We start from the raw sequence: 23540 nt of genomic DNA on the forward strand, positions 1-23540 counted from the left end.
CAAAGTGTTTTGAGGTAAATAATTTACAAAAAGTAGCAGAAACATATTATTTGCAGTGTTTTCATAAAATTAACCTGTAACAAAAGGGATGAGGGAAAGAAGTTGTATTTGATACTCCCCTTGCCGTTGCATTTTCATTTACTTCTTTCTGTCTTTAAATTAAAGAAGGAATTCAATTTTCAATTAATCAGGATATTTTGAGCAATTTTTATGCTGACTTTTGCTTGATTTTTAATTCGTGCTCTTGGTATAAAAATAACATAAATCATAGCTTTTCAGGTTCAGTTAGGCAAATAAAATTAGAATTAATGGCTCATTACACCCTTACTAAGGGGAATATCCATATATTTTGCTCTTTCGTAGTTAACAAATACATTCTTTCACGTGTTAACAGAAACAAAGTATCTCCCTCAGGTCCGATATAAACAATATGCTCAGACAGTGGGCAGCATTTTAACCTTCACTTGGCATAATGACAGTGCAAAGATATGGGTAAATCTAGTCCACTTACGAGCAATTGAGTTCTTAAGGTGCTGAAAATCTGTGTGTAAATTATTGCTCTGCATGATCAAATCTACCACACGAGAACAAACGCTGGGTAAGGGACCGGCTCTATACCAACATTCATCTAATTGTTTTTCACCTAACACCCATCTAACTTTTTGCAACATTTTTCTTTAAATATATAAAAAAGATATTGGTACATACCACTGAGAGAATTTACTAATGCTAGCTAACTTCAGGAAATAAATAGATCTTTTCCACAGGTAATAATGCCAAATGCTGCACAAGGCAAAATATTCATTGCACCATTAGGAGGAGGTTAAAATTGAGACCATTATCTTATGATAGATGCTGAAACTCTTCTACTAGGTTACAAGGTTTCCAAAAACAGACACAGCCCAAGAAAGAGCAATGTAGATAGTGAAAATGCAGTGCAACAGTTTCAAATCTTGTGAGGATTGAGAACATAAATGTAGCTTAAAAAGGCTGAAAAATAGTCCAATCAGCCCCACACCCAACTCCTTTACACCTTATTGGAGATTATAATGTTACACACAATGTGAAGTGCATCTTGTCAAAAGATGACAGCAGCACTGCAAAAAATCAATCATTGTCATCTTTATTTGTAGGCCTGTACAGGGTTTTACTGCAGCAGTTTTACAGAATTTACATGGAACATTGGCTTTTTTTAATGGTAACACATTAATCTGAGAAAAAATGAACAAGCATGACCTGAAAGCGCAGTTACCTTGAAGTAATCATGTAATTCTTAACATGATATATCCAGTTATGTGTAAAATGTCATGACTGTGCATCACTGTTAACATGTCTAAAGTGACAAGGTTAACCCCTCTGGTCATTTCTTAAAAGACTTGCAACATGTTGCGTGTAACTCTCGTACAATAACATGACAAAGTGAAGATACCACTTATTAGCACAATAGATCAATTAAGGGCAGCCTGTTTGCTGTCCCCAGAAAGAGGGTGCTAGCTGGTCACAGATGAAGAGGTGGTTTCTATCCAGACCACTGAATATATTGGGCTGAATTTTAATCATCTGGTGAGTTGGGAGCCGCGTGGGGGTGGAGCGCGGGCTCGGAAGTGGATGGGATACCCAGCCTGCGAGAATGGGTTTCCAGGAGGCCCTCCCAAATTTAGGACCCGATTTGCATTGGAAACCTCTGATTCCCACCTGCTGCCAGCCAGATCAAGAGGCTGGCTGGCTGAGGGTGGGTAGATCTGCAGCACTCGGCTGCAGAGGAGGAAGGGATGGATTGCATGGGGGCTGGTTGGGGCAGGGCCGAAGGAGCATGGAGATGGTGGGAGGACCAAGGGTCGGGACTGATTGAGAGCTGGGAGAGCAGATCGGGGGCCGGAGGAGCACATTGGGGGCCAGAGGAGCTGGGTGTTCAGGGCAGATCGGGGGCTGGAGGAGCAGCTGGGGAGGAGGTCTGGAGCAGACTGGGGACCAGAGGAGAAACAACAACAACTTGGATTTATATAGCGCCTTTAACGTAGTGAAACATCCCAAGATACTTCACAGGAGTATTATGAGACAAGGAATTTGACACCGAGCCACTTAAGGAGAAATTAGGGCAGATGACCAAGAGTTTGTTCAAAGAGGTATGTTTTAAGGAGCGTTTTGAAGGCGGAAAGAGAGGTAGAGAGGTTTAGGTAGGGAATCCCAGAACTTAGGGCCTAGGCAATAGAAGGCACGGCCACCAATGGTTGAACAATTATAATCAAGGATGCTCAAGAGGGCAGAATTAGAGGAGCACAGACATCTAGTGGGGGTTGTTGGGCTGGAGGAGATAACAGAGATAGGGAAGGGCGAGTAGATCCATGGGAAAACTTGTTGGAGGAATCGGAGGCTAGGATGGGGAGGTGGGGGGATCTGTAATTGCAGGGGGTGGGTTAGGCAGGGACACTGGATCCAGGAGATAAGGCACTTACCTCCTGGATCCAGCAGTTCTCGCCTTCCATTTGCTGGCGAGTTCCATGAGTCCTGCGAAACCCGACCAGCTATAGTTAAATTTAAAATGGAGGCTAAATCTGAGGCACAGTAGCATCGTAATATTTAAATGGACGACACGCCTCCTGGGAGCGTGTGAGCTGCGAACCTCCATTGTGCCTCCTTTAAAACTGGAAGTGGGCGGGTTGGAGATGGCTTCTGGTCGGCATTCAGATTTTTAAAACTTTTAACTTTCCACACGACCCCAACCCACCTGTTGTTTTGGGGTCAAATCCCCCCCACCCGCTAATTAAGTCTAGTTTATCAACAACTTCTAGGAAGGCTATTCAAGTAGAAAGCTCCAAAACCAGTTGGCATTAGAAATGTTTTAACCTGGGTTATGAAAAGGCAATAATAGTTAATAGTTAAAGGCTAACTAGAAATAAATTACCACCTGGTGTGATAGTGAACAATACAGACAAGGAAGATCCCAGATTGATCCCTGATCTGTACTGACTTCTGTAGAGCAGCAATAATGGTGTTAGAATTGATCTCAGTACTGGAAATTGGACTAATTGCTCTGGAAAATGCACAAGTATAGATTTGGGGAGAAATCAGGATTGGGCTTGGCTGTAATGGCCTAACACTCACTCCTTAGGCTCAAACATTATGAAGAAGTGATGTACTGGTGGATGGCATCACTTATGTAAATATAAACCAGTACCGACAGTGCCTTCAGAAGAAATAGGAAGAAAATTGGAGTGACGGAAAAAAAAGGAGGCAGACAAAAAGCAGGAAACTATAAACCAGTTAGCCTAACATCTGTGGTTGGGAAAATGTTGGAGTCCATTATTAAAGAAGCTGTAGCAGGACATTTAGGCAGAGTTAGCATGGATTTATGAAGGGGAAGTCATGTTTGACAAATTTTCTGGAGTTTTTGAGGATATAACGAACAGGGTGGATAAAGGGGAACTAGTGGATGTGGTGTATTTGGACTTCCAGAAGGCATTTGACAAAGTGTCACATAAAAGGTTACTGCACAAGATAAAAGTTCACGGGTTTGGGGGTAATATAGTAGCATGGATAGAGGATTGGCTAACTAACAGAGAACAGAGAGTCGGGATAAATGCTTCATTCTCTGGTTGGCAACCAGTAACTAGTGGGGTGCCGCAGGGATCAGTGCTGGGACCACAACAATTTACAATCTATATTAACAACTTGAAAGAAGGGGATGAGTGTAATGTAGCCAAGTTTGCTGATGATACAAAGATGGGAGGAAAAGCAATGTGTGAGGAGGACAAAAAAAATCTGCAAAAGGACATAGAGTGGGCAAAAATTTGGCAGATGGGATATAATATTGGAAAGTGTGAGGTCATGCACTTTGGCAGAAAAAAAATCAAAGAGCAAGTTATTATTTAAATGGAGAAAGATTGCAAAGTGCCGCAGTGCAGCGGGACATGGGGGTACTTGTGCATGAAACACAAAAGGATAGTATGCAGGTGCAGCAAGTGGTATGGAAGGCCAATGGTATCTTGTCATTTATTGCAAAGGGGATGGAGTATAAAAGCAGGGAAGTCTTGCTACAGTTGTACAAGGTATTGGTAAGGCCACACCTTTCCATATTTACGAAAGGATATACTTGCTTTGGAGGCAGTTCAGAGAAGGTTCACTAGGTTGATTCTGGGGATGAAGGGGTTGACTTATGAGGAAAGGTTGAGTAGGTTGGGCCTCTACTCATTGGAATTCAGAAGAATGAGAGGCGATCTTATCGAAATGTATAAGATTATGAGGGGGCTTGACAAGGTGGATGCAGAGAGGATGTTTTCACTGATAGGGGAGACTAGAAATAGAGGGCATGATCTTAAAATAAGGGGCCGTCCATTTAAAACAGAGATGAGGAGGAATTTCTTCTCTCAGAGGGTTGTAAATCTGTGGAATTTGCTGCCTCAGAGAGCTGTGGAAGCTGGGACATTGAATAAATTTAAGACAGAAATAGACAGTTCCTTGAGTTTCTTGAACGATAAGGGGATAAGAGATTATGGGGAGCTGGTGGGGAAGTGGAGCTGAATCCATGATCAGATCAGCCATGATCTTATTGAATGGCAGAGCAGGCTCGAGGGGCCGTATGGCCTACTCCTGTTCCTATTTCTTATGTTCTTATATGGATATTTAGATACTGGTGAAATCTACAGGAAAACAGATGCTCAACGTCAGAGGCTTGAACACATAATCTAGACCAATACTTCAGTACAGTACTATGGGAGGTGCCATCTTTTAGATTAAGTGTTAAACCAAGGTCTCAGGTAGACGTTAAATATCCCATGGCACTATTTGAAGAAGAGCAGGGGATTTCTTCTGGTGTCCTGGTCTTTATCCCTCAACCAACACCACCAAAAATAGATTATATGGTCATTCAACTCACTGCTGTTTGTGAAACTTTGCTCTACATTACAACAATGACTACACTTCAAAACACTTCATAGGCTTTGAAGTATTTTGAGACATCCTGAAGCCGTGAAAGGGACTATTTAAATGCATGTTCTGTCTTTGTTTCTTTAAATAAAGCAAATAAAAATAATGCACACAAGCTCTATATGATGGTGATGTCATTGTAATACTCTCTGTTTCTTGACTTTCTACCAGTGTCCATTGTTTACACTAAACCCAAATTACTGGGGCAAAGTTTTACTGCATTTCCTAAAGAGTGCCAACACCTCAATGAGATAGGCCTGATTATCTACTTCTCTGGTACATATGTTTAAGTAGATGCTTTGTTCATACTGGATGCAGATTTCCTCATGCACTGACGTATGAATATAACCTGAATGGGGATCAAGACTCCTTTGCTTATTGGCAAGTAGTAACAAGTCAAAATTGTGAGATGTAGGAAACATTTAACAGGTGAGTACATCAGGACAGAATCAGTAGCTTTACAATCTGAATAGTCTATGTACACACATAAATAAGCAGAGCCTATAATGGAAAAATGCGTTGAACCTGAACTGAACACCCAAGATAATTACACCAGCAGTATTGAAAGGAATAATGGATAGATAAAGGATGACTAGATGGAACTGAGGAATTATAAAGTGAGAAGAAAACAAAACTAAATGAAACTAGCTGTGAGTATTCAATCAATTCAGTTATATATTTAAATCCTAATTTCAAGTCGATAAATTATTCAAAATTGTGTTGTATACTTGTTCATAGCTCCTTAAAAGAACGTGTTACCAAATGTTGTAAAAAGCTATTTAGAGAAGAGTTTTGCCAGTTCTCAATGGCAGTCCAGTCAGGCCTCAGTAAAAGGGATACCCACCCTTGAATTTCATGTTTAGGCCTCATTCCCTCTTTTGTCACTGATCTATAATCTTTTCATTCACAGTGCAGGCACACAGACACACACACACACACACAGAATCACAAACCTTGGACAACAAAAAAACATTTAAATTAAGTGCAAAAAACTGTAATTATAATGCTTACACTATATATTGCAGGCAAAATTTGTACAAAGTGTCTGTTGAAGTTTATGGTATGCACCATCATCTTCAATATTGAAACAATAAGCTAACGAAACTAGATACTATTATTTGTACAAAGTCAGCAAGTTAGGCAAGATATTAAATATATTTGTGTTACATACAATTTTCACTCCATTATCAAAAGGAAAATATTTTGTGGTTGTCACGTGAGTCCTATAAAACTACTTTGCCATTAATCAGTGAATCTATAATAGTGGCAGTCAAAGTTCACGGGGAATCAGAAAAAAGTGCATCACCTTCCTATGTAAGGCACCTGTAGCTTTGAATCACCACAGAAAAAAATCCAGCATAAAACTTCATATCTGTTAAAGCCTTGTTAAAGTTGCACTGTCTCTTTGCTGGCATGTTAGCCAAGACTCTGAAACGTATGAATCAATAAAAACTGCTTAATGGAGCCAGGCTTCTCTTGGGCACCTTCCTTCCCCTGCCCCTGACTCTTTCCATTTTCTTCCATTTCCATGGAACGAACTCTTCCATGTCCTGACCCATGGATCATTGGGAGGTAGACCTCCATCAGGGAAGGCAAATTGAGAATCTCAAATCCTTCTTACAAGGGCCAGCAACTGTAGGATCGGTTGATAATGAACCAAAACTCATGAAATGTCCTGATCAGCAGGTCCAAGAAAAAAGGATAATTTCTGAACAAATAATAAAACTTTTTTTTTTAAAGAACTGGGTTATGGTAATTGTTTCATAGTTTAGATTGTATTGTTCAACTTGAGTTTTTGCCAAAAAGGGATACTGTAGCTTTAGCCACATCAGACTCCCCAAATCCTTCAGTAAAAGTCACTGCTTGATGTTTTAGAAAACTTCAACAAAATAAATCTCAATTTGGGGGCCCATCACTACTGGTGAGCTATCAATGTTGGCATGCATGTAATATCCACGACAGAACAGAAATGAGCTATTTTAATCTGTTAGAAATGTGTCCTCTTCAGATTAAATGTAAAATGTACTTTGAAGGTATGCAAGAAATTGAATGTGGCAGTTGAGCTCTCTCTAACCAAATTTATAGGCTATTGTGCAGGAAGCAGACACGATAAATATCAGTCTTTGCGGAGAAGACCTTGGGAAAGACCCATCACTGGCCTCTGCAGACCAACAGGTAACTGCTTGTGGAAAATAACCTGCTTACATGTAATCATGAGACATGATGATAATTATGGCAAAATACATTTCTTTCTCAAATTAATTGGTCTGTGTTGATGATTAATATTTTTTCTTGTAGTGATCACAGAGCAGCAAAGTAAATCAGAAGAAGGCTGCTCTTCATTTGAACTGCTGAATCTTAGCTTAGTCAATTTAAGCAGTGCCCAGTGGTTGCTAGATGGTGCCCACATTTCTCCACTTGAGTCCTACCACTTGTTGGTCAATCATGGAGTGGCATTGTTGCCACAGATGGAGATGTGCACAGCTAGCCCAGTTTCCTGTCTGCAGGTGACTGGCAACAGGAATAGGGAGAGAGAGGGGAAAGAAGAATAAGAGTTAGAGAACGTAAGTTGAATGAATAATACAGCCACACTTTGTGAATGCGTATAACTGAAATCAGAGTGAGCAATAGAAGCTTTCCTTATCTATAAAAACTCTACACTTTTTTAAAAACTATAGTGTGGATTGAGAAATAGTCCTTATAGGAGCCAAGTATCTCATGGACGATATATCTTAATGACATCCTTTATAACTCGCCTGCAGATGGGGCAGCAGGCATTGATCTGTTTCTTCAGCTTAAGACCGCAGTCGTAGCAGAGACACATATGTCCACAGGTGTAAATAACTGTGTCGACCTCACTGTCAAAGCAGACGGCACACTCTCCATTTTTGCTATTCTGGGGTTCAGGTGGAGAGAAAGGCGGGGAGAACTGAGGACTCAGTGGAGAGCTGGGTGCAGTCACTGTGGGAAAACAGGAAAAACATCATCAGTTGATACCCTAAACCACCACATAACAGAATAGCACTGAAGAGCATGCATCCTCGAGTGTGCCGTGTATGATGTAGATCAAAAAGGGAGTTCGCAAATGTTTATGACAGCACTATCATTGGCATTATAAACAGGTGATAAGATTAATCTTGAAAGTCTTCCAGGTTACACAACTGTAGCCAATGGTCTTACCGTTCTAAAGCAGGACAGTGTTGAGGGAGTACACTTTCAAAACTGCAAAAACATGTCATATTTTTACAGCTCATTCAAGTTGTTTCAATAATTTGCTAACATAAATATGGGACCATAAAATTAATTAAGTTGCCTTCCTCCACCTAATGAATGTTTTAAAATTCTGATATGTGTAGCTGAATCAAAATATCTAGTGACTGTCGCCATATCCGCGGTTGCCTGGTTATGGCTCTTGTTCCACCTTTGCTTCTGGGCTGCGCATGGTTCCATTTTGAAAATATTCATGCCTGTTTGCTTTGACAATATTGCATTGCACTGCAAAATTTCATTCCTTGCCCAGGAATGACGCAAATATTTATGAAATTAATAATACACACTATGGTAGTTATCAACAAATACTTCAATGAGGAAGAAATGAGCAAAAACCAATTAGTGCAGGAACTTGTCCTGTACGTTTAGGTCAATGTACAGTACCTGTTCATAACACATTTTGCTACATTACGGTAGTAGGTTTAAGAATGGCATTTTATTGTGCAAGGTAACCTTCTGAATTGCATATTGGGAACTGACTTCTGGTAGAATCAACTTGGAAGGTTTTATACGGTGAAGGGACTAGCAGGATTGAAAAATAATTGATACGCTGCAATGATTTGTTTAAAATGAACATACTGAACATCTGTCTATTTTAATTTCTACGTTAGGCTAATAAAATATATCCCATCAACTACTTAATAAACCAGGCCAGCTGGGTCAAGTCTTTCATAATGATTGAAAGACATTTACAACTTTATTAGAAGCCAAGACTTAAATTTTATTGCCTAATATTTTGTGTCATAGCCTTGTATTCTGTCAGATCCTCCCAAAACACTGAAGTATTTAGTGAATAACTTATACAGGTTGAACCTCTCTTATCCGGAACCCTCAGGACCTGACCTGTTCTGGATAAGGGATTTTTCTGGATGAGGGGTGGTCACGTTAAATTGGATGGTACAGACACTGAGCAAGGGGATATCGGGGCTGGCTGGCTTGGGGCTCAGAATGCGGCAGAGAGATCTTGGGGTTGGGGGGGTGGGGGTGGGGGCGGTGGATCGCGGGGTCAGGCCAGCGATTGCGGGAATCGGCAGCGAGGAAGGACTTCAATTTGTTTATGTCGGAGTTCTGCGCATGCGCCACCCGGTGGCCAGGAATGGTTCTGGATGAGGGGTAGTTCTGGATAAGGGAGTTCTGGATAAGGGAGGTTCAACCTGTAGTTCTACTACCCAAGAATTACTGAAGAAGAGTAGAAGAAAGTACCAGTGTGCAAAAGCTCATGTATTATTCTATTTTGTGAACAGAAGACTACTTTTGAATGTCAGCTCGATGGGCCGAATGGCCTTCAGTGCTGTAACCAATGACAGATGTCCACTATAGTGCTTTGCCTTGGATAGAATGCACAAATTGTGTTTGATTGCACACTGTCTTATTATCAAGACAGTGTAATTCTGTCTGATGCAAAAAGTTAGACAGAACAAAGGGAGAAAGAAAGGGGAGAAAAAAATGAACTGTACATGTTATACAAAATATTGTGCCACACACATACATAGTGATCCAAGGCCAGTAAAGTCCTACATAAATGCTGGTATTTCACTCTGGATAAAATAATTTTTCTACAGTTAGCAGCATTTTTTCTCTGTCTATACTCTTTGGGAAATTCTACATACACTCAGGAGAGATGGACCTGGGAAGGCTGGAGGTTCGAGTCAGTCTGGGCTGCTCAAGTACTTCATCACAGCTGAATAAAAAGCAGTGTTGCAGTTCAGCTGATTCATCTACATCCCAAATTTAAAAATTAGTTAATAAAAAACGGCACAAATATTTTCCAAGCACTGCTGAGAACTCTGGCTGTTTTGCAGTCAATCATGCTGTTTGGTTTGTAGGCACACTGGGACCAAGTTTCGGCCTGAGTTGCTCCTGTTTTTTTGGAGCAACTGGTTTAGAATGGAGTATCTTAGAAATTTGAATTCTCGGCATTTAGTTTGCTCCAGTTCAAGTCAGTTAGAACAGTTTCACTTTGGAACATAATTTTTTTTTCAAAAGAGGGCGTGTCCGGCCACTTATGCCTGTTTTCAAAGTTTAGGCAGTGAAAACTTACTCCAAAGTAACTTAGAATGGAGTAAGTGAAGATTTTTGTACGTTCGAAAAAACCTTGTCTACACTTTAGAAAATCAGGCGTAGGTTACAAATAAGGCGTAGGGAATGGCGGGGGGGGGGGGGGGTTAAAGGGAAGTTTACAAACATTAAACACTTCAGTTTTACAAATAAAGAGCCATCATTAATAATAAATGATAAATACATCAATAAATCAACCAATAAATCAATCCAAAAAATTAATAAAAAATAATAAAATAAAAAAAATCAATAAATAAAACATTTTCTACTTACCGGGAGTCCTCCAACAGCGTGCTGGGATGGCCCCCCCAGTGTGTCTCTGTCAGTGTCTATCTCTCTGTCTGTCTGTCTGTGTGTCTCTCACTCTCTGTCAGTCAGTGTTTCTGACAGCGAGGGGAGGGGGAGAAGGTGGGTGGGAGGGGGAGAAGGGGGAGGGGGAGAAGGGGGGAGGGGGAGAATGGAGGTTGGGGGAGCAGGGGTGGAGGAGGGAGGAAGAGGGGGGGTGGGGTGGGGGGTGGAGGAGGGGGGGTGGGGGGGGAGGTGGAGGGGGGGTGGGAGTGGGAGGGGAGGTGGAGGGAGAGGTGGAGGGGAGGTGGGGGGGAGAAGGGGGGTGGGGAGGTGGGGGGTAGAAGGGGTTTGGGGGGGTGACGGGGAGAAGGGTGGTGGGGAGGGAGGAGGAGGAGGAGGAGGAGGGGGTGGGGGGAGTAGGAGAGGGAAGGTGGGGGAGGTGGAGGGGGGTAGGGGGAGGAGGGGAGGTGGGGGAAAGGAGGAGAAGGGGGGGGAGAGAGGGGGAGAAGGGAGAGAGGATGGAGGGAGGGAGGAATGGAGGAGGGGAGAAGGGCGAGAGGATGGAGGGAGGGGAGGGAGGGAGGGGAGGGAGGGAAAGAAGGGAGAGAAGGAGGCTGAACGGCCGGGACCAAGACTTCGGGCTGGATTTACAGGTAGGTGGCGTCGGGTCTCGGGGGGGGTGGGTCGCGAAGGTCCGGGGGAGGGGGGGAAGAGTCGCGGAGGTCCGGGGGGGGGGGGGGGAGAGTCGCGGAGGTCCAGAGGGGTGGGGGAAGAATCGCGGAGGTCCGGAGGGGAGGGGGGGGTGGGAGAGTCGCGGGGGGGGGGGGGAAGAGAGAGAGTCACGGGGGTGGGGGGGGGGGCGCGGAGGTCGGGTCGGATCGGGGGGGGGGGGTGAAGCAGAGGTCGAGTCGCCGGGGGGGGGGGAGAGCGGGGGTCGGGTCGGGTCCGGTCGGGTAGGAGGAGCCTTATTCACCCAGCCCCAGTGAGGCCATTCGGCCAGTGCTAGGGGCTGCGTGCTTCGGGCCCCTCCCCCGGTTTTGGGCGCCTGGAGCTACTGCACATGCGTGCCCACTGTAGCGCGCATGTGCATGGGTCCCGGCACTGTTTTCAGCGCAGGGACCTGGCTCCGCCCCCCACAGCTCGTGCTGCGCCGCACCCAGCTCCAGAGGACCTGCAGGGAGCCGAAGAATAGGTTTGGTTTTTTTAGGCGCACTTTATGGCGCGAAAAACGGGCGTCCAGGTCCGGGCTGCGCCGTTTTAGGCGCGGCCCGAAACTTGGGCCCACTGACTCACTACTTTCTTGTTTTTTTATCTGCTATAAAATTCTGTTACATTGTATATAGTTAAGCAAAGATGGAATACGATCATGTCACCGCTGACAGAAAAAACAGCGCAACACAGTCGGGATTGCCTTATCGTAAAAGTTATACAAAGTGTATCGATCTTAAATCAATAAAATGGAGAATTCTTCTAAAAATAACTGGGAGTAAAAGCTGGGATGACAACAAAGAAAATGTATTGCAGACAATCCTTTAGATGGCGCTCATGTCTCTTCCCTCCATCATTCAATGAACTCCTCTTAACCTGCTATTCTTCAGGAAATTCATTTTGGCATTATTATAATCTGTTGTAAAGTTCCCATGACATCGAGCATGTCCTTTGGCCTCTGTATCTATTTCTGTTTAAATAAAGAATAATCTATGAACCTTATTCATGACACAGTAACATACAACAGGACTCTACGGTTGTACAAATATAGGTTTTCATACTTTGCTGACTGGAATCAAGACTTGTCCACAGGAGAATCGTGCTTGTACACAATTTTTATTTTTTGTTAGCAATGTCAGTTGCCAATGATAAATATTGTGAAACTGAACAGCTGTTTTATAAGTGCTTTCAGTTAAAAATGTCAGGTTTTTCTGCAGTTTGTGGTACTTTTATTGGTAACCCATACTTTATCTACTTTTGTTACAGCACGTTTACTGCAAGCACTCATGTGTGCGATGTATTTAAGATTTATATTGTGGTTTTACATGGTTAAACATAAGAAACTTTAAACATAAATTTCTCCTCTGGGCTGATATGAATTGGTATTTCATTCTCTCTCACCACATAAACTTTGCTGATTTAAGATTTTTCAGTGCCCATAAGAATTTCAGTCTATTAAAAATATACAAAGAAATGCAGTGGAGTGTGACTAGTACTGTTTTATTACCAATTTGTGACAGAAATCATCCCAATTTCAGTGTAAATCTAGAACGAAGTCAGTAATATACAACACGATGTACTGATTGCTCTGGAATCAATCTCGTTTGACCAAAAAAGGAAGGCTTGAAGGCACATTTATACTGCTTTGGCTAAATGCAATTTCTGCAGGCAATAACAAGGAACTGAACTTGAGTGAGGGACCGACATTCCATTTCACTGAGACTGGAGCCAATAATCAAACTAGGGATAAACTAGGGGTCACTGCAGGATTTTAGAGGGAGCTATTGTCCACCAATTTTAGTGTGCCTGATATCCCTCACAATGTCAGTATGTGACAGTAATACCTTCAGCCACTCACATTCAGCACTACTTCATACACAGGTACAGGCTGTATTGTATTTGGTTTTTAGAACACTGAGAAATGTGAACAGCGAACTGGGACGCCACTTTATCCTTTTCTTCAGTGCTGTTTAGGATGTTTTAACAGCTCAGTCTCTCACAGCTTGTCTTCTGCATTTTAGTGAAAGATAAAACATTTCTTGAAGAGATATATAGCTTTACTGTAGTATTTGTTGTTGTCAGCAGCACATTTGTACATTACACAAATTGGAAATATTTTTATTTAAAAAAAATATACACTAGTATAAAAAGTGAAAACAAAAAATCTTATAAATATACAGGAAGGTTATAATGTTTTTGTTAAAAAGTAGTCATTTTTTATGTTTAAAATCAGCTGGAAACACTGACAAATGTTGGTGTTACTGCCTTTTCCTGAATCAAATGTTTTCCTGAAGTTTCCACCCCCTGTAAAAACGGCGCACCTCCATTAGTTGTGCCGACTTTCTATAAAAAAGGCGACCAAAACGTCACTTCTAATTCTCCGAGCTCCTCAGGATGCCTTTGGCCTTGGCATAGCGCAGCACAAGGGGTGTCTGCACATGCGCACTAGAGTGTGCGCGCATGTGCAGTAGCTCCTCACAACCCGACGCTCTGCAGGCTATGTGGGAGGGGCCCGAAGCACACCGGTCCTAGCCCTGGCCGAATGGGCTCAGTCATCAGCAGCCTGCTGCCGCGTTCAGACTCTCCTCCTCCTCACCCGCGCGTTCAGCCTCCGTTCACCCCCTCTCTTCCTTCCTGAAATTAAGTGCTTTATCTCTGCTCAATGCCTGCCAACAGCTGGGTTTATGCTTTGAGAAGAAATTAATTTTTAAAAATTTGCGTTGTAACTACTAGTTATATATGTAACTACTAGTTTAAAGATACTTAAAATAAGTATCTATGGTATCAGTTTCAGGTTATAGCTAGCATGCAAATTTGATGATACCTGTTAAAAATGGTGTTGTAATAAATGCACATTTATATAAAGTATGTACATCTTTCTTTCCCGACATGAAAGTCAATTAATGTTTTATATAGCTTTGCGAGGAACAGAAAATCTTAATATAATTAAGACTGCAAAACCACGATGCAGTGAAAATATCAGAGACGAGCTTCTTCACATCGGTGGCTAGGATTTGCAGTTCTAATTTCGGCTATAAGCTGATGGTCAGGTATAACACAGGTTCAATAGAGTTATGTCTTTGCTATACTAGAATTATCACATTAGATTCATGTTGTTGTAAATTTGAAGCAAAACTTCTGCCACAAAGCAGCCAATTGATGGGTTCTGCTTCCAGCGATGCAATCTGAAAGTAATGTGAAGCCACAAAAAGTTATGCAACTCCAGTAAACAAGTGGAACTGGCACATCACACTGTGCACTCAAAGGAGGTGTTCAGCCTCCGTTCACGCCGGCCCCCCCACCGCCCCCGCCCCCGCGTGCAGCCTCCCATTCAGCCTCTCCCCCCCCCCCAACCCTGCATCCAGCCTCCGTTCAGCCTACCCCCATCCCTCCCATTCAGCCCCTCCCCCCTCCTCCTCCCCCACTCCATCCCCTCCCTCCTCCCCCCTCCTCCTTTCACCCCCCTCCTCCGCTATCCCCTCTCCCCCACCCCTCACTGTCAGAAGCACAGAGAGACACTGACAGAGACAGAGAGAGAGAGACACTGACAGAGACACAGAGAGAGACATGGACAGAAACACAAAGAGAGGCTGACAGAAACACCTTCCCTTCAAATAAAGGCAGGACTTCTATTTTTTATTTGTTATTGATTGGTTGCTTATTACTTTGGTCTTGGTGCTTTAGGTGCAGGGTTCCTTCTATTTTTTATTTGTTAATTAATTGCTTATTACTTTTTGTGCTTTGTTTAGTGCTTAGTGCTTTAAATGTACTTATGCTTCTTTAATGTTGTTGTGAAGGTGTTTAGTGCTTTGGATAATCCTCTAACTTCCCTTCTCCTTCCCCTTCCCCCCACTGCCGCCCCCCCCCCCTCCGCCCCCCTTCCTCGTTGATGTTGATGTGTCTGCCTCAGCCGGGAGCCTACAGTTGCTAATTTATAAAAAGAGAACCAACTGTCCTCACTCAGCAGATATAAGGCAAAATATCATCGCAAGAGGTTTTAGGCCATTTTAAGTGATGTGTTTAATGCTTTAGCCCTTTGTGTTTAACGCTACCCACCACCCGTCTCTGGCTGTGCCTGCACTGAACTTAATTCTAGGTAAGGTTTTTCAGAACTTACAAAAGTGGACATTTACTCCATTCTAAGTTTGTTTGGAGTAAGTTTTCGCTGCCTAAACTTGCAAAACAGGCCTAAGTGGCTGGACACACCCCCTTTTGAAAAAAAAACTGAACTAAAACAAAACTAAACTAACTCACTAGAACTGGAGCAAACTAAATGCCAAGAATTGTGATTTCTAAGATACTCCAAACTAAACTAGTTGCTCCAAAAAAACTCCACCCGAAACTTGGGCACTGTGGGCCCAAGTTTCAGCCTCAGTTGCTCCTGATTTTTTGGAGCAACTGGTGTAGAACGGAATATCTTAGAAATTCAAATTCTCGGCATTTAGTTTGCTCCAGTTCTAGTCAGTTAGAACAGTTTCACTTTGGAACATAATTTTTTTTTCAAAAGGGGGCGTGTCCGGCCACTTACGCCTGTTTTCAAAGTTTCGGCAGTGAAAACTTACTCCAAACTAACTTAGAATGGAGTAAGTGAAGATTTTTGTACGCTCGAAAAATCCTTGTCTACACTGTAGAAAATCAGGCGTAGGTTACAAATCAGCCGTAGGGAATGGGGGGGGGGGGTGAGTTTAAAGGGAAGTTTACAAACATTAAACACTTCAGTTTTACAAATAAAGAGCCATCATCAATAATAAATGATAAAAACATCAATAAATCAACCAATAAATCAATCAAAAAAAATTAATAAGAAATAATTAAAAAAAAAAACAATCAATAAATAAAACATTTTCTACTTACCAATTGCAGCAACGGGAGCCCTCCAACAGCATGCTGGGATGCCCCCACCCACAATGTGTCTCTGTCAGTGTCTCTATCTCTCTGTCTGTCTGTCTGTGTGTGTCTCTCACTCTCTGTCTGTCAGTGTCTGTGTTTCTGACAGCGAGGGGAGGGGGAGGAGGGGGGGGCAGGGGGAGTGGAGGGAGGGGGCAGGGGGAGGGAGGCAGAGGGGGAGGGAAGGAAAGGGGAGGGATGGGGGAGAAGGGGGAGAGAAGGGGGAGGGGAGGGAGGGGGGGCAGGGGGAGTGGAGGGAGGGAGGCAGAGGGGGAGGGAAGAAAGGAGGAGGGATGGGGAGAAGGGGGAGAGAAGGGGGGGAGGAGAAGGGGAAGGGGGGAAAGTAGAAGGGGGGAAGGAGAAGGGGGGAAAGGAGAGGGGGAAGGAGAAGGGGGGAAAGGAGAGGGGGGAAGGAGAAGGTGGGGAAAGGAGAAGGGGGAGAAGGGTGGAAAGGAGAAGGGGAAAGGAGAAGGGGAAAGGAGAAGGGGGGAGGGGAGAAGGAGGGGAGGGGAGAAGGAGGGGAGGGGAGAAGGGAGGGGGGAAGGAGAAGGGGGGGAAGGAGAGGGGGAGAAAGGAGAAGGGGGGGAAAGGAGAAGGGGGGGGGAAAGGAGAAGGGGAGGGGAGGCTAAATGGGTCGGGCCCGGCCGGGCCCAAGACTTCGGGCAGAGCCCGTCCCCAGCACTAGATTTACAGGTAGGTGGCGTTGGGTCGGGTCGGGTCCGGGGTCCGAGGTCCGGGGTCGGGAGCGCGGGTCGGGGTGGGGAGTGCGGGTCAGGTCGGGTCTGGGCGGGTAGGGGGAGGGAGAGAGCGCGGGTCGGGTCAGTTTGGTTTAGGTCTGGGGGCGGGGGGATGCAGAGGGAGATCGGGTCGGGTCGGGTCGGTTCGTGTTGGGTGCGGGGGGAGGGAGGTCAGGTTGGGTCAGGTCCGGTCCGGGTGGGGCGGGGGGGGGGTGGTGGGTCGGGAGCGCAGGTCGGGTCGGGGGGGTGGTGGGAGGGAGGTCGGTTCGGGTCCGGGGGGGGGGGGGGGGCAGGGAGGGAGAGGGAGGTCAGGTCGGGTGGGGGAGTGCGGGTCAGGTCCGGTCCGGGAGTCGGGTCGGTGTTGGGTCCGGTCCGGGGGCGGAGGTGGGTGAGGAGGCGGGAGTCGAGTCGGGTCGGGAGGAAGCAGGAGCTGGGCGTGGGAGGCAGCCTTATGCATGCAGCCCCAGTGAGGCCATTCGGCCATGGCTAGAGGCTGCGTGCTTTGGGCGCCTGGAGCTACTGCACATGCGCGCCCACTGTAGCGCGCATGTGCAGACGTCCCGGCACTGTATTCAGCGCAGGGACCTAGCTCCGCCCCCTACAGCTCGTGCTGCGCTGCGCCCGACTCCAGAGGACCAGCAGGGAGACGGAGAATCTGTCAGTTTTTTTTAGGCGCACTTTGTGGCGCGAAAAACGGGCGTCCAGTTCGGGGCTGCGCCATTCTAGGCGCAGCCCGAAACTTGGGCCCTATGTATCTACCTAGTGATTTTTTAACATGGATTTCCAAGTTTAGTAGAAATACAAAAAGTTCAGCACAGTCTCACATCACAGGCAAAATTGAATAAAGAAAATGCCCCAAAACATTACGGGGTCGAAATTCGGTACCGTCGATTTTGAGGCAGTGACACCGCCTGATCGGTGATTTTACCGCCAGGCGGTAATTATCGCCTCAAAGTACAAAATTCAATTTCTTTCCCCAAAGATGAGGGTGGAGCTCTAAAAGAGGCATTGCACACTCGTCCTTGGACGCCAACAGAGGGGTAGCTCAGGAGGTCTGCTTAAGTTTCTGCTGCTAGGATACCGGCATCCTAGCGCCTGAAAAGATCATTGACCTACACCCACACTTCCCCACTGCTGCCATATATAAACAGGTTAAATATATTAAACTTCACAACCTACGTTGCTCTCCGGACAATACCGCCCCGGGATCCCCGATGTACTGACAGCTTTCCCAGTGGGGAAAAGCGCTTGCCGGTAAAGCAGGCGATCCAACTTAATTTTGCTGCCGCGGCACAAAGGGGGCATTGCACGCTTGATGATGTCACCACATGGGTGACGGTAGAGTGTGCAGCGCTACCTCTTAGCGCCGCCCCCACCGCTCCACTGAAGTTTTCGTCAGGCGAGGACACCGTGCCGCTGCATCGGTAAGTGCTTAGCGGCCCATTAGTGGCCCTCTCCGGCGCTAACGGGCGGTGCAACTAAACGAATGAGTTTTACCTATTTTGAAGGATTTCTAATAGAAGAATTAAAATATGTAGATCATAGAGTATTATATTGCATAAACAGCTCATCAATATTGTGAAGGTGTTTTTCTCTGTGAGCCATGTAGTCTAATCCCACTCTCTTGCTTGCTCCCATACTGATATTCCTTTTCAATTAACAATCTAATTTCCTTTTTAAAGTTTTTAAAGAATTAACAGACTCTGCTTCAAGAAGGGTTTGTTGTAGAGAATTCCACATTCTATTGTGTAACATTTTATTTCAAGAAGACAGTTAGTATGTACAAGACGTGAACAGAAAAACTTAGCAAACATTTGCCAATTAATGGACCCGCTGTAAACATTTTAAAATAATACACTAGTTTTCACACTGATATGGCGCTAGTGTATAATCTCAATAGGTTATTTACGGGAAGATACAGTGATAGCCTAGTTATGCATATTTCTACAGTAAGTTACATGCTTCAGATCCAGGACATACATGGGGCCCAGATTTCCCCAACCCCTTTTTCCGGCGCACTCTCCCGAGATGTGTCCCGGGTCATGGCGCGGTGTTTCTCGTGGAGTGGGGGGGGTCGGAGCTACAGCCCTGTGCCCAAAACAGTGCCAGCAGCTGTACGCATGCACAGTGGAGTCTGCGCGCATGCGCAGTAGCTCTTCGCCCTCCCAGCGCGTCCTGCAGGCTATGAGCCGGACCCGATGCCGCCGCCCCTATCCCTGACCGAAGGGATGACCCGATGTTCGCCACCCCTATCCCTGGCTGAAGGGATGAACCGATAATCTTCAACAGCACCTCCTGATAAAACATGGGCCAGCAGGCAGCAGTGTGGAGAGAACATTGCATTTTGTGTGGAAACATGTCAAATCGTTATGACCCAACACTGATTAGGTGTTCGCTGGAGAGAAGTCCACTCCCTCGGAGAGAAGTCCAGTCCCTCGGAGAGAAGTCAGGGCCGAGTTAGGAAGCTAGGAATTAAGTTTTATTTTTTATTTATTATTGATGGTTTTTATGCTTCTTTAATGTTGTAGTGAAGGTGTTTAGTGCTTTACAAGATCCTCTGTGCTTCCCTCCCCCCACTTATCTCTGGCTACCTGCGCTGATTTCTTAGCTCTCCGCGAGGGTTTACTGTGCGGCCACAAGTGGCCACATACGCTGGCCTAAGTTAGTTTGGAGCAACTATTAGCTGTCCAAACTGGCTTAAATGACCAAAACAGGCCTAGGTAGCTGGTTTAAAAAAAAAACTAAACTAAAAAAAATCCTAACTCACTTACACTGGCGCAAATTAAAATGTGCAGAATGAGGATTTTTAAGATACTCCAGAAAAATCAAGTTGCTCCAAAAGAAACGGAGCAACTCCTGGGCAAATTTGGGCCCATGGACTGGGGGCAGCATAGCTGGATATGGTGCAGAGGTGCAATCCCACCTTTTCTAGGGGTGTTTTAGGTTCAATTACTTTTTCTGTAATACCTGGGATCAATGGTGCTTATTGCCATTGTCCCACCCCATCTTCTGCAGGGTATGTTGTGGGGTTCGTTTTAAGGGCCTGTTATAAAAGCCTCCAGAAAGGGCATCCAGAATGCTTGATATTTGCCCAGTTCCAAGTGGAGACCTTACAGCATATGTCGATGGTGCCTCAACCACAAGTTTATTGTGGGAGGAGTAAGGTTCTGCCACAGTGGATGGGTGCATCTTCTTGCTGCTAGCAGTGAGAGTTATGCTTGTCTGTACATCTCCGGTGGATCTTGCACCTCTGGAAAACAGGGTAGATTCCACCACCCTCCGTGTAAAGACATTTTGTTCCCATCTTATGTTCCCTCTCATTATTGTTTCACCAACCAGTGGAAACAACTTAGTATTTACCTTATAATCCTGAAGACCTCCATCAGGTCATCCCTATCCTTCTCTAATGCAACTAAATGAAAAAAGCCCCAACTTCCCAATGTAATTTAAAAAAAGATTTACATTCATTATGCTCCCAATCATTGCCAATGCAATCAGCCAAAGGCCAACTACCATCTGATGAAGGGTCATCGACCTGAAACGTTAACTCTGCTTCCTCTCCACAGATGCTACCTGACCTGCTGAGATTTCCAGCATTTCCTGCTTTTATTCCAGATTAAAGCATCTGCAGTATTTTGCTTTTGTTTCAACTACCATCTACCTTTTCTCCCTCTCTGTGGGGAAGCCATCAGATTCTGCTTGGCACTGATGGTATGGCTAAGATCAGAGGGTTGCTTGAAATTGTAGGTAAGCAATTGCACCCTCTATAGCACAGTGGTCTTGCATTTCTCCCAAGCAGAAATTTAAAAAAAATGCCTGCACATTCAAGAAGCTGATGGAGTTCAGTGCTGGGGTATGGAGCACATTTCCACTTTGACATTCCCAGTCCACTTTTTTCTCAACCACATCCCAACCTAAAGTTCCCTCCACTCAGTCCCAACGATGTGCCTCGACATTCATCTCAATCGAGCTCCTTCTAATTCATCAGTGTGAATTTTACCTTTTCCTGTACCAATCATCTTTGTGGCCTTTGAATGTTTCAGCACAAGTGCATAGAATGGCATTTCGTGCTGTGCTCTGTACTCACTAGGAACTGAGTTGAGACTGTCCAAAATAATTTTGAATAGAACTCTTACAACCAGAGTAAAAGGAGTTTTTTTATCCCATCTGTCGGGGCTGGAGTTGATCACAGTCCAAGGGTCAAATAACACACATGCTCACTCAGTTCCCAATAGTACATCATTAATTCAGACAGTTACATTGAGTGTCAATCACACAGAAAATATGAGTTATTATTTTAATGCAAAAATTAGAGCTATTTCCTTACCCAGTGACGATTCAGATGCAGATGAGGACCTATTAACACTGAATGCCATGTCAGAGTCACTGTCATAGTGGGAACCACCTGGAGAACCTGAAGGAGATACATCTACAGGGCTGGACTGGGAAGTACCTGTAGATGGAATATTAAAGCACATTAACTCCAGTGAGTACAGTTCCATTCATTACACATGTTTGTTGGACTGCTCAGCATGCACAGGAACATTGGTATGATTTAAATTCTAATGCGCATTGTACATGTTTATTGTCTCATATTGTGACGTACTTTTGGATAACAAAAATAAGTAAAGAGAAATCCACATTGAATCTATACCAGTTTAAACTGTATTTAGTTTATTACTACCATAAGCTGAAGTTTGTGGCAGCACCAAAAAGAAGCATATGTATAGTTATACCCACCCTATTTAAACTGTCTGAATTGGCAATAAGGGTAATGCCCTACCGCGCCACTAAACCCTACTTTTGTTTTGTGAGTACATTAAGACGATGCTGTTCAGTGCAAGGAAATGGAATACATTTACACTTTGGGCAGTCAGGGCCCATTTTGGCACCAATCCAAGGCCAAGTGCAGAATGGCCAGATGGAGACTACTCTGTCCTAACAATGTGCCTTGACATTAACCTCAGGGGAATACCCCCAATGCATCAGTTAACATCAGTTCTATACCAGCTTGAATCGTATTTCATACTCATCGCTAAACAAAATTGAGCTTTGTGACAGCACCAAAAAGTAAAGTGTATTTTCTTTTATTCATCTTGTTTGCACCAAATGTATTGGTACCCAGCATTTAATTGGCTTTATCAACAATTTAAGTGCTTCAGTTATACAAACTGAATGACATTTTTTTCCAACTAAGCAATTTTTCAGTGACAGCACCACAGTGTCTGGCATTATTGGAGGTACGATCATTAAGTTTAGATTCAAACTGAGGTACCATCTCTTTGTCTTCTCATTGGAGGGTGTAGAGCCTAATTATAAAGATTATTCAAATCAAACAATCACGGCCCAGCACAAATGAAATATAGAATATCATTTGTCTGTCATTATTGTTGGCCATGGCTTAGTGGCAGCATTCTCACCTCTGAGCCAGAAGGTTGTGGGTTCAAGTCCCAATCCACGGACTTGAACACAAAATCTAGGCTGACACTCTAATGCAGAACTGAGGGAGTGCTGCACTGTCGGAGGTGCAGTCTGTCATCGTAGGTATATCCAAAAGATCCCATGGCACTACAGGTGTGATGCCCGAAATCCGGAAATCTCAGGACTGAGGCTGTTCCGGATTCCGGGTATTTCCGGATTTTGGAACGTCTTTGCCTGGGCCGAGGTAGGTAGGGGAGGGTAGGGGAGGATCAGTCAGGCCGAGGCTGGGGAGGGTTGGTCGGGTCACGGAAACTGGGGGTGGTCGGTCGGGCCACCGGAGGTCAGGAGAGTCGGTCGGGCTGAGGCCGGGGAGGGCTGGTCGGGCCGCCGAAGGTTGGGGTGGTCAGTCGAGCCAAGGCCAGGGGGCGGGGGGGGGGAGGGGGGTCGATCGGGCCGAGGCCGGGGAAGGTCGGTCAGCCGCCGAAGGTCGGGTCGGTTGGTCAGGCTGCCAATGGTCGGGGGAAGGGGAGGTTGGGCCAAGGCCGGGGAGGGTCGGTCGGGCCGAGCCCAGGGGGGGGTTGTTGGTCAGGCCGCTGGATGCTGTGGGGGTGTGGGGAGTCGGTCGGGCTGCCAAAGGTTGGGTGGGGGAGGTTGGGCGACCAAGGCGGGGGGAGTGGCCGAGACAGGGGAGTCCAGATTTTGGAACATTTTCCGGTTTCCGGACGACCCCGCCACGGATCGGCCTGGTGTCTGGATTCTGGAACATTCCGGATTCCGGCACTCCAGATTTTGGATGTTGCACCTGTATTTTGAAGAGTAGGGAATATCTATCCAGTATCCTGGCCAATATTTATACTTCAACTAACACCTAATGACATGTAGAAAGGATTACGACTTAGATCCTGAATTGACTTTAAAATAAATTTGTTAAATGCTAAATGGCCGCATTCTAATTCATGCAGTTTATATTTTGAGCACTAATTTTTTATGTCATGTAGAAAGGAGACTCATATTTTAAATGACACTGATAATTATTAAAGTGCTGGGTGTGCTCTTGTGTATAAATCAGATAACTAATTGGGCATTCACTACTAAAATGTCTTCAGTGATTTGTACTGGCTGCTGTGAAAATCTAATTTCTTCAGAATTAATGTAACACCACAATAATGGGCACAAAAGGGATCTGTTGGCTCACTAATATATATAATTTACAGTACAAGTTGTTCAGTTCAAAGCATCAGTCTC

The 23540-nt window shown here is 44.8% G+C and overlaps 1 protein-coding gene across 3 annotated transcripts in view; it reads right to left on the reverse strand.

The window, feature by feature from the left end:
• Positions 1-5980: 5980 nt before the first annotated feature.
• Positions 5981-23540, reverse strand: part of neurl1b (neuralized E3 ubiquitin protein ligase 1B) — a 643022-nt gene continuing 625462 nt past the window's right edge. For all 3 annotated transcript variants that reach the window (XM_070878444.1, XM_070878442.1, XM_070878443.1), the window contains 2 exons: positions 21202-21327; positions 5981-7887 (listed from right to left, as the gene is read on the reverse strand). In XM_070878444.1, the coding sequence (XP_070734545.1) occupies positions 7643-7887; positions 21202-21327 (371 nt within the window). In that variant the 3' untranslated portion in view covers positions 5981-7642. The remainder of the gene's footprint in view (positions 7888-21201; positions 21328-23540) is intronic.

Source organism: Pristiophorus japonicus, chromosome 4, assembly GCF_044704955.1.
Source record: "Pristiophorus japonicus isolate sPriJap1 chromosome 4, sPriJap1.hap1, whole genome shotgun sequence".
Lineage (NCBI taxonomy): Eukaryota > Metazoa > Chordata > Chondrichthyes > Pristiophoridae > Pristiophorus > Pristiophorus japonicus.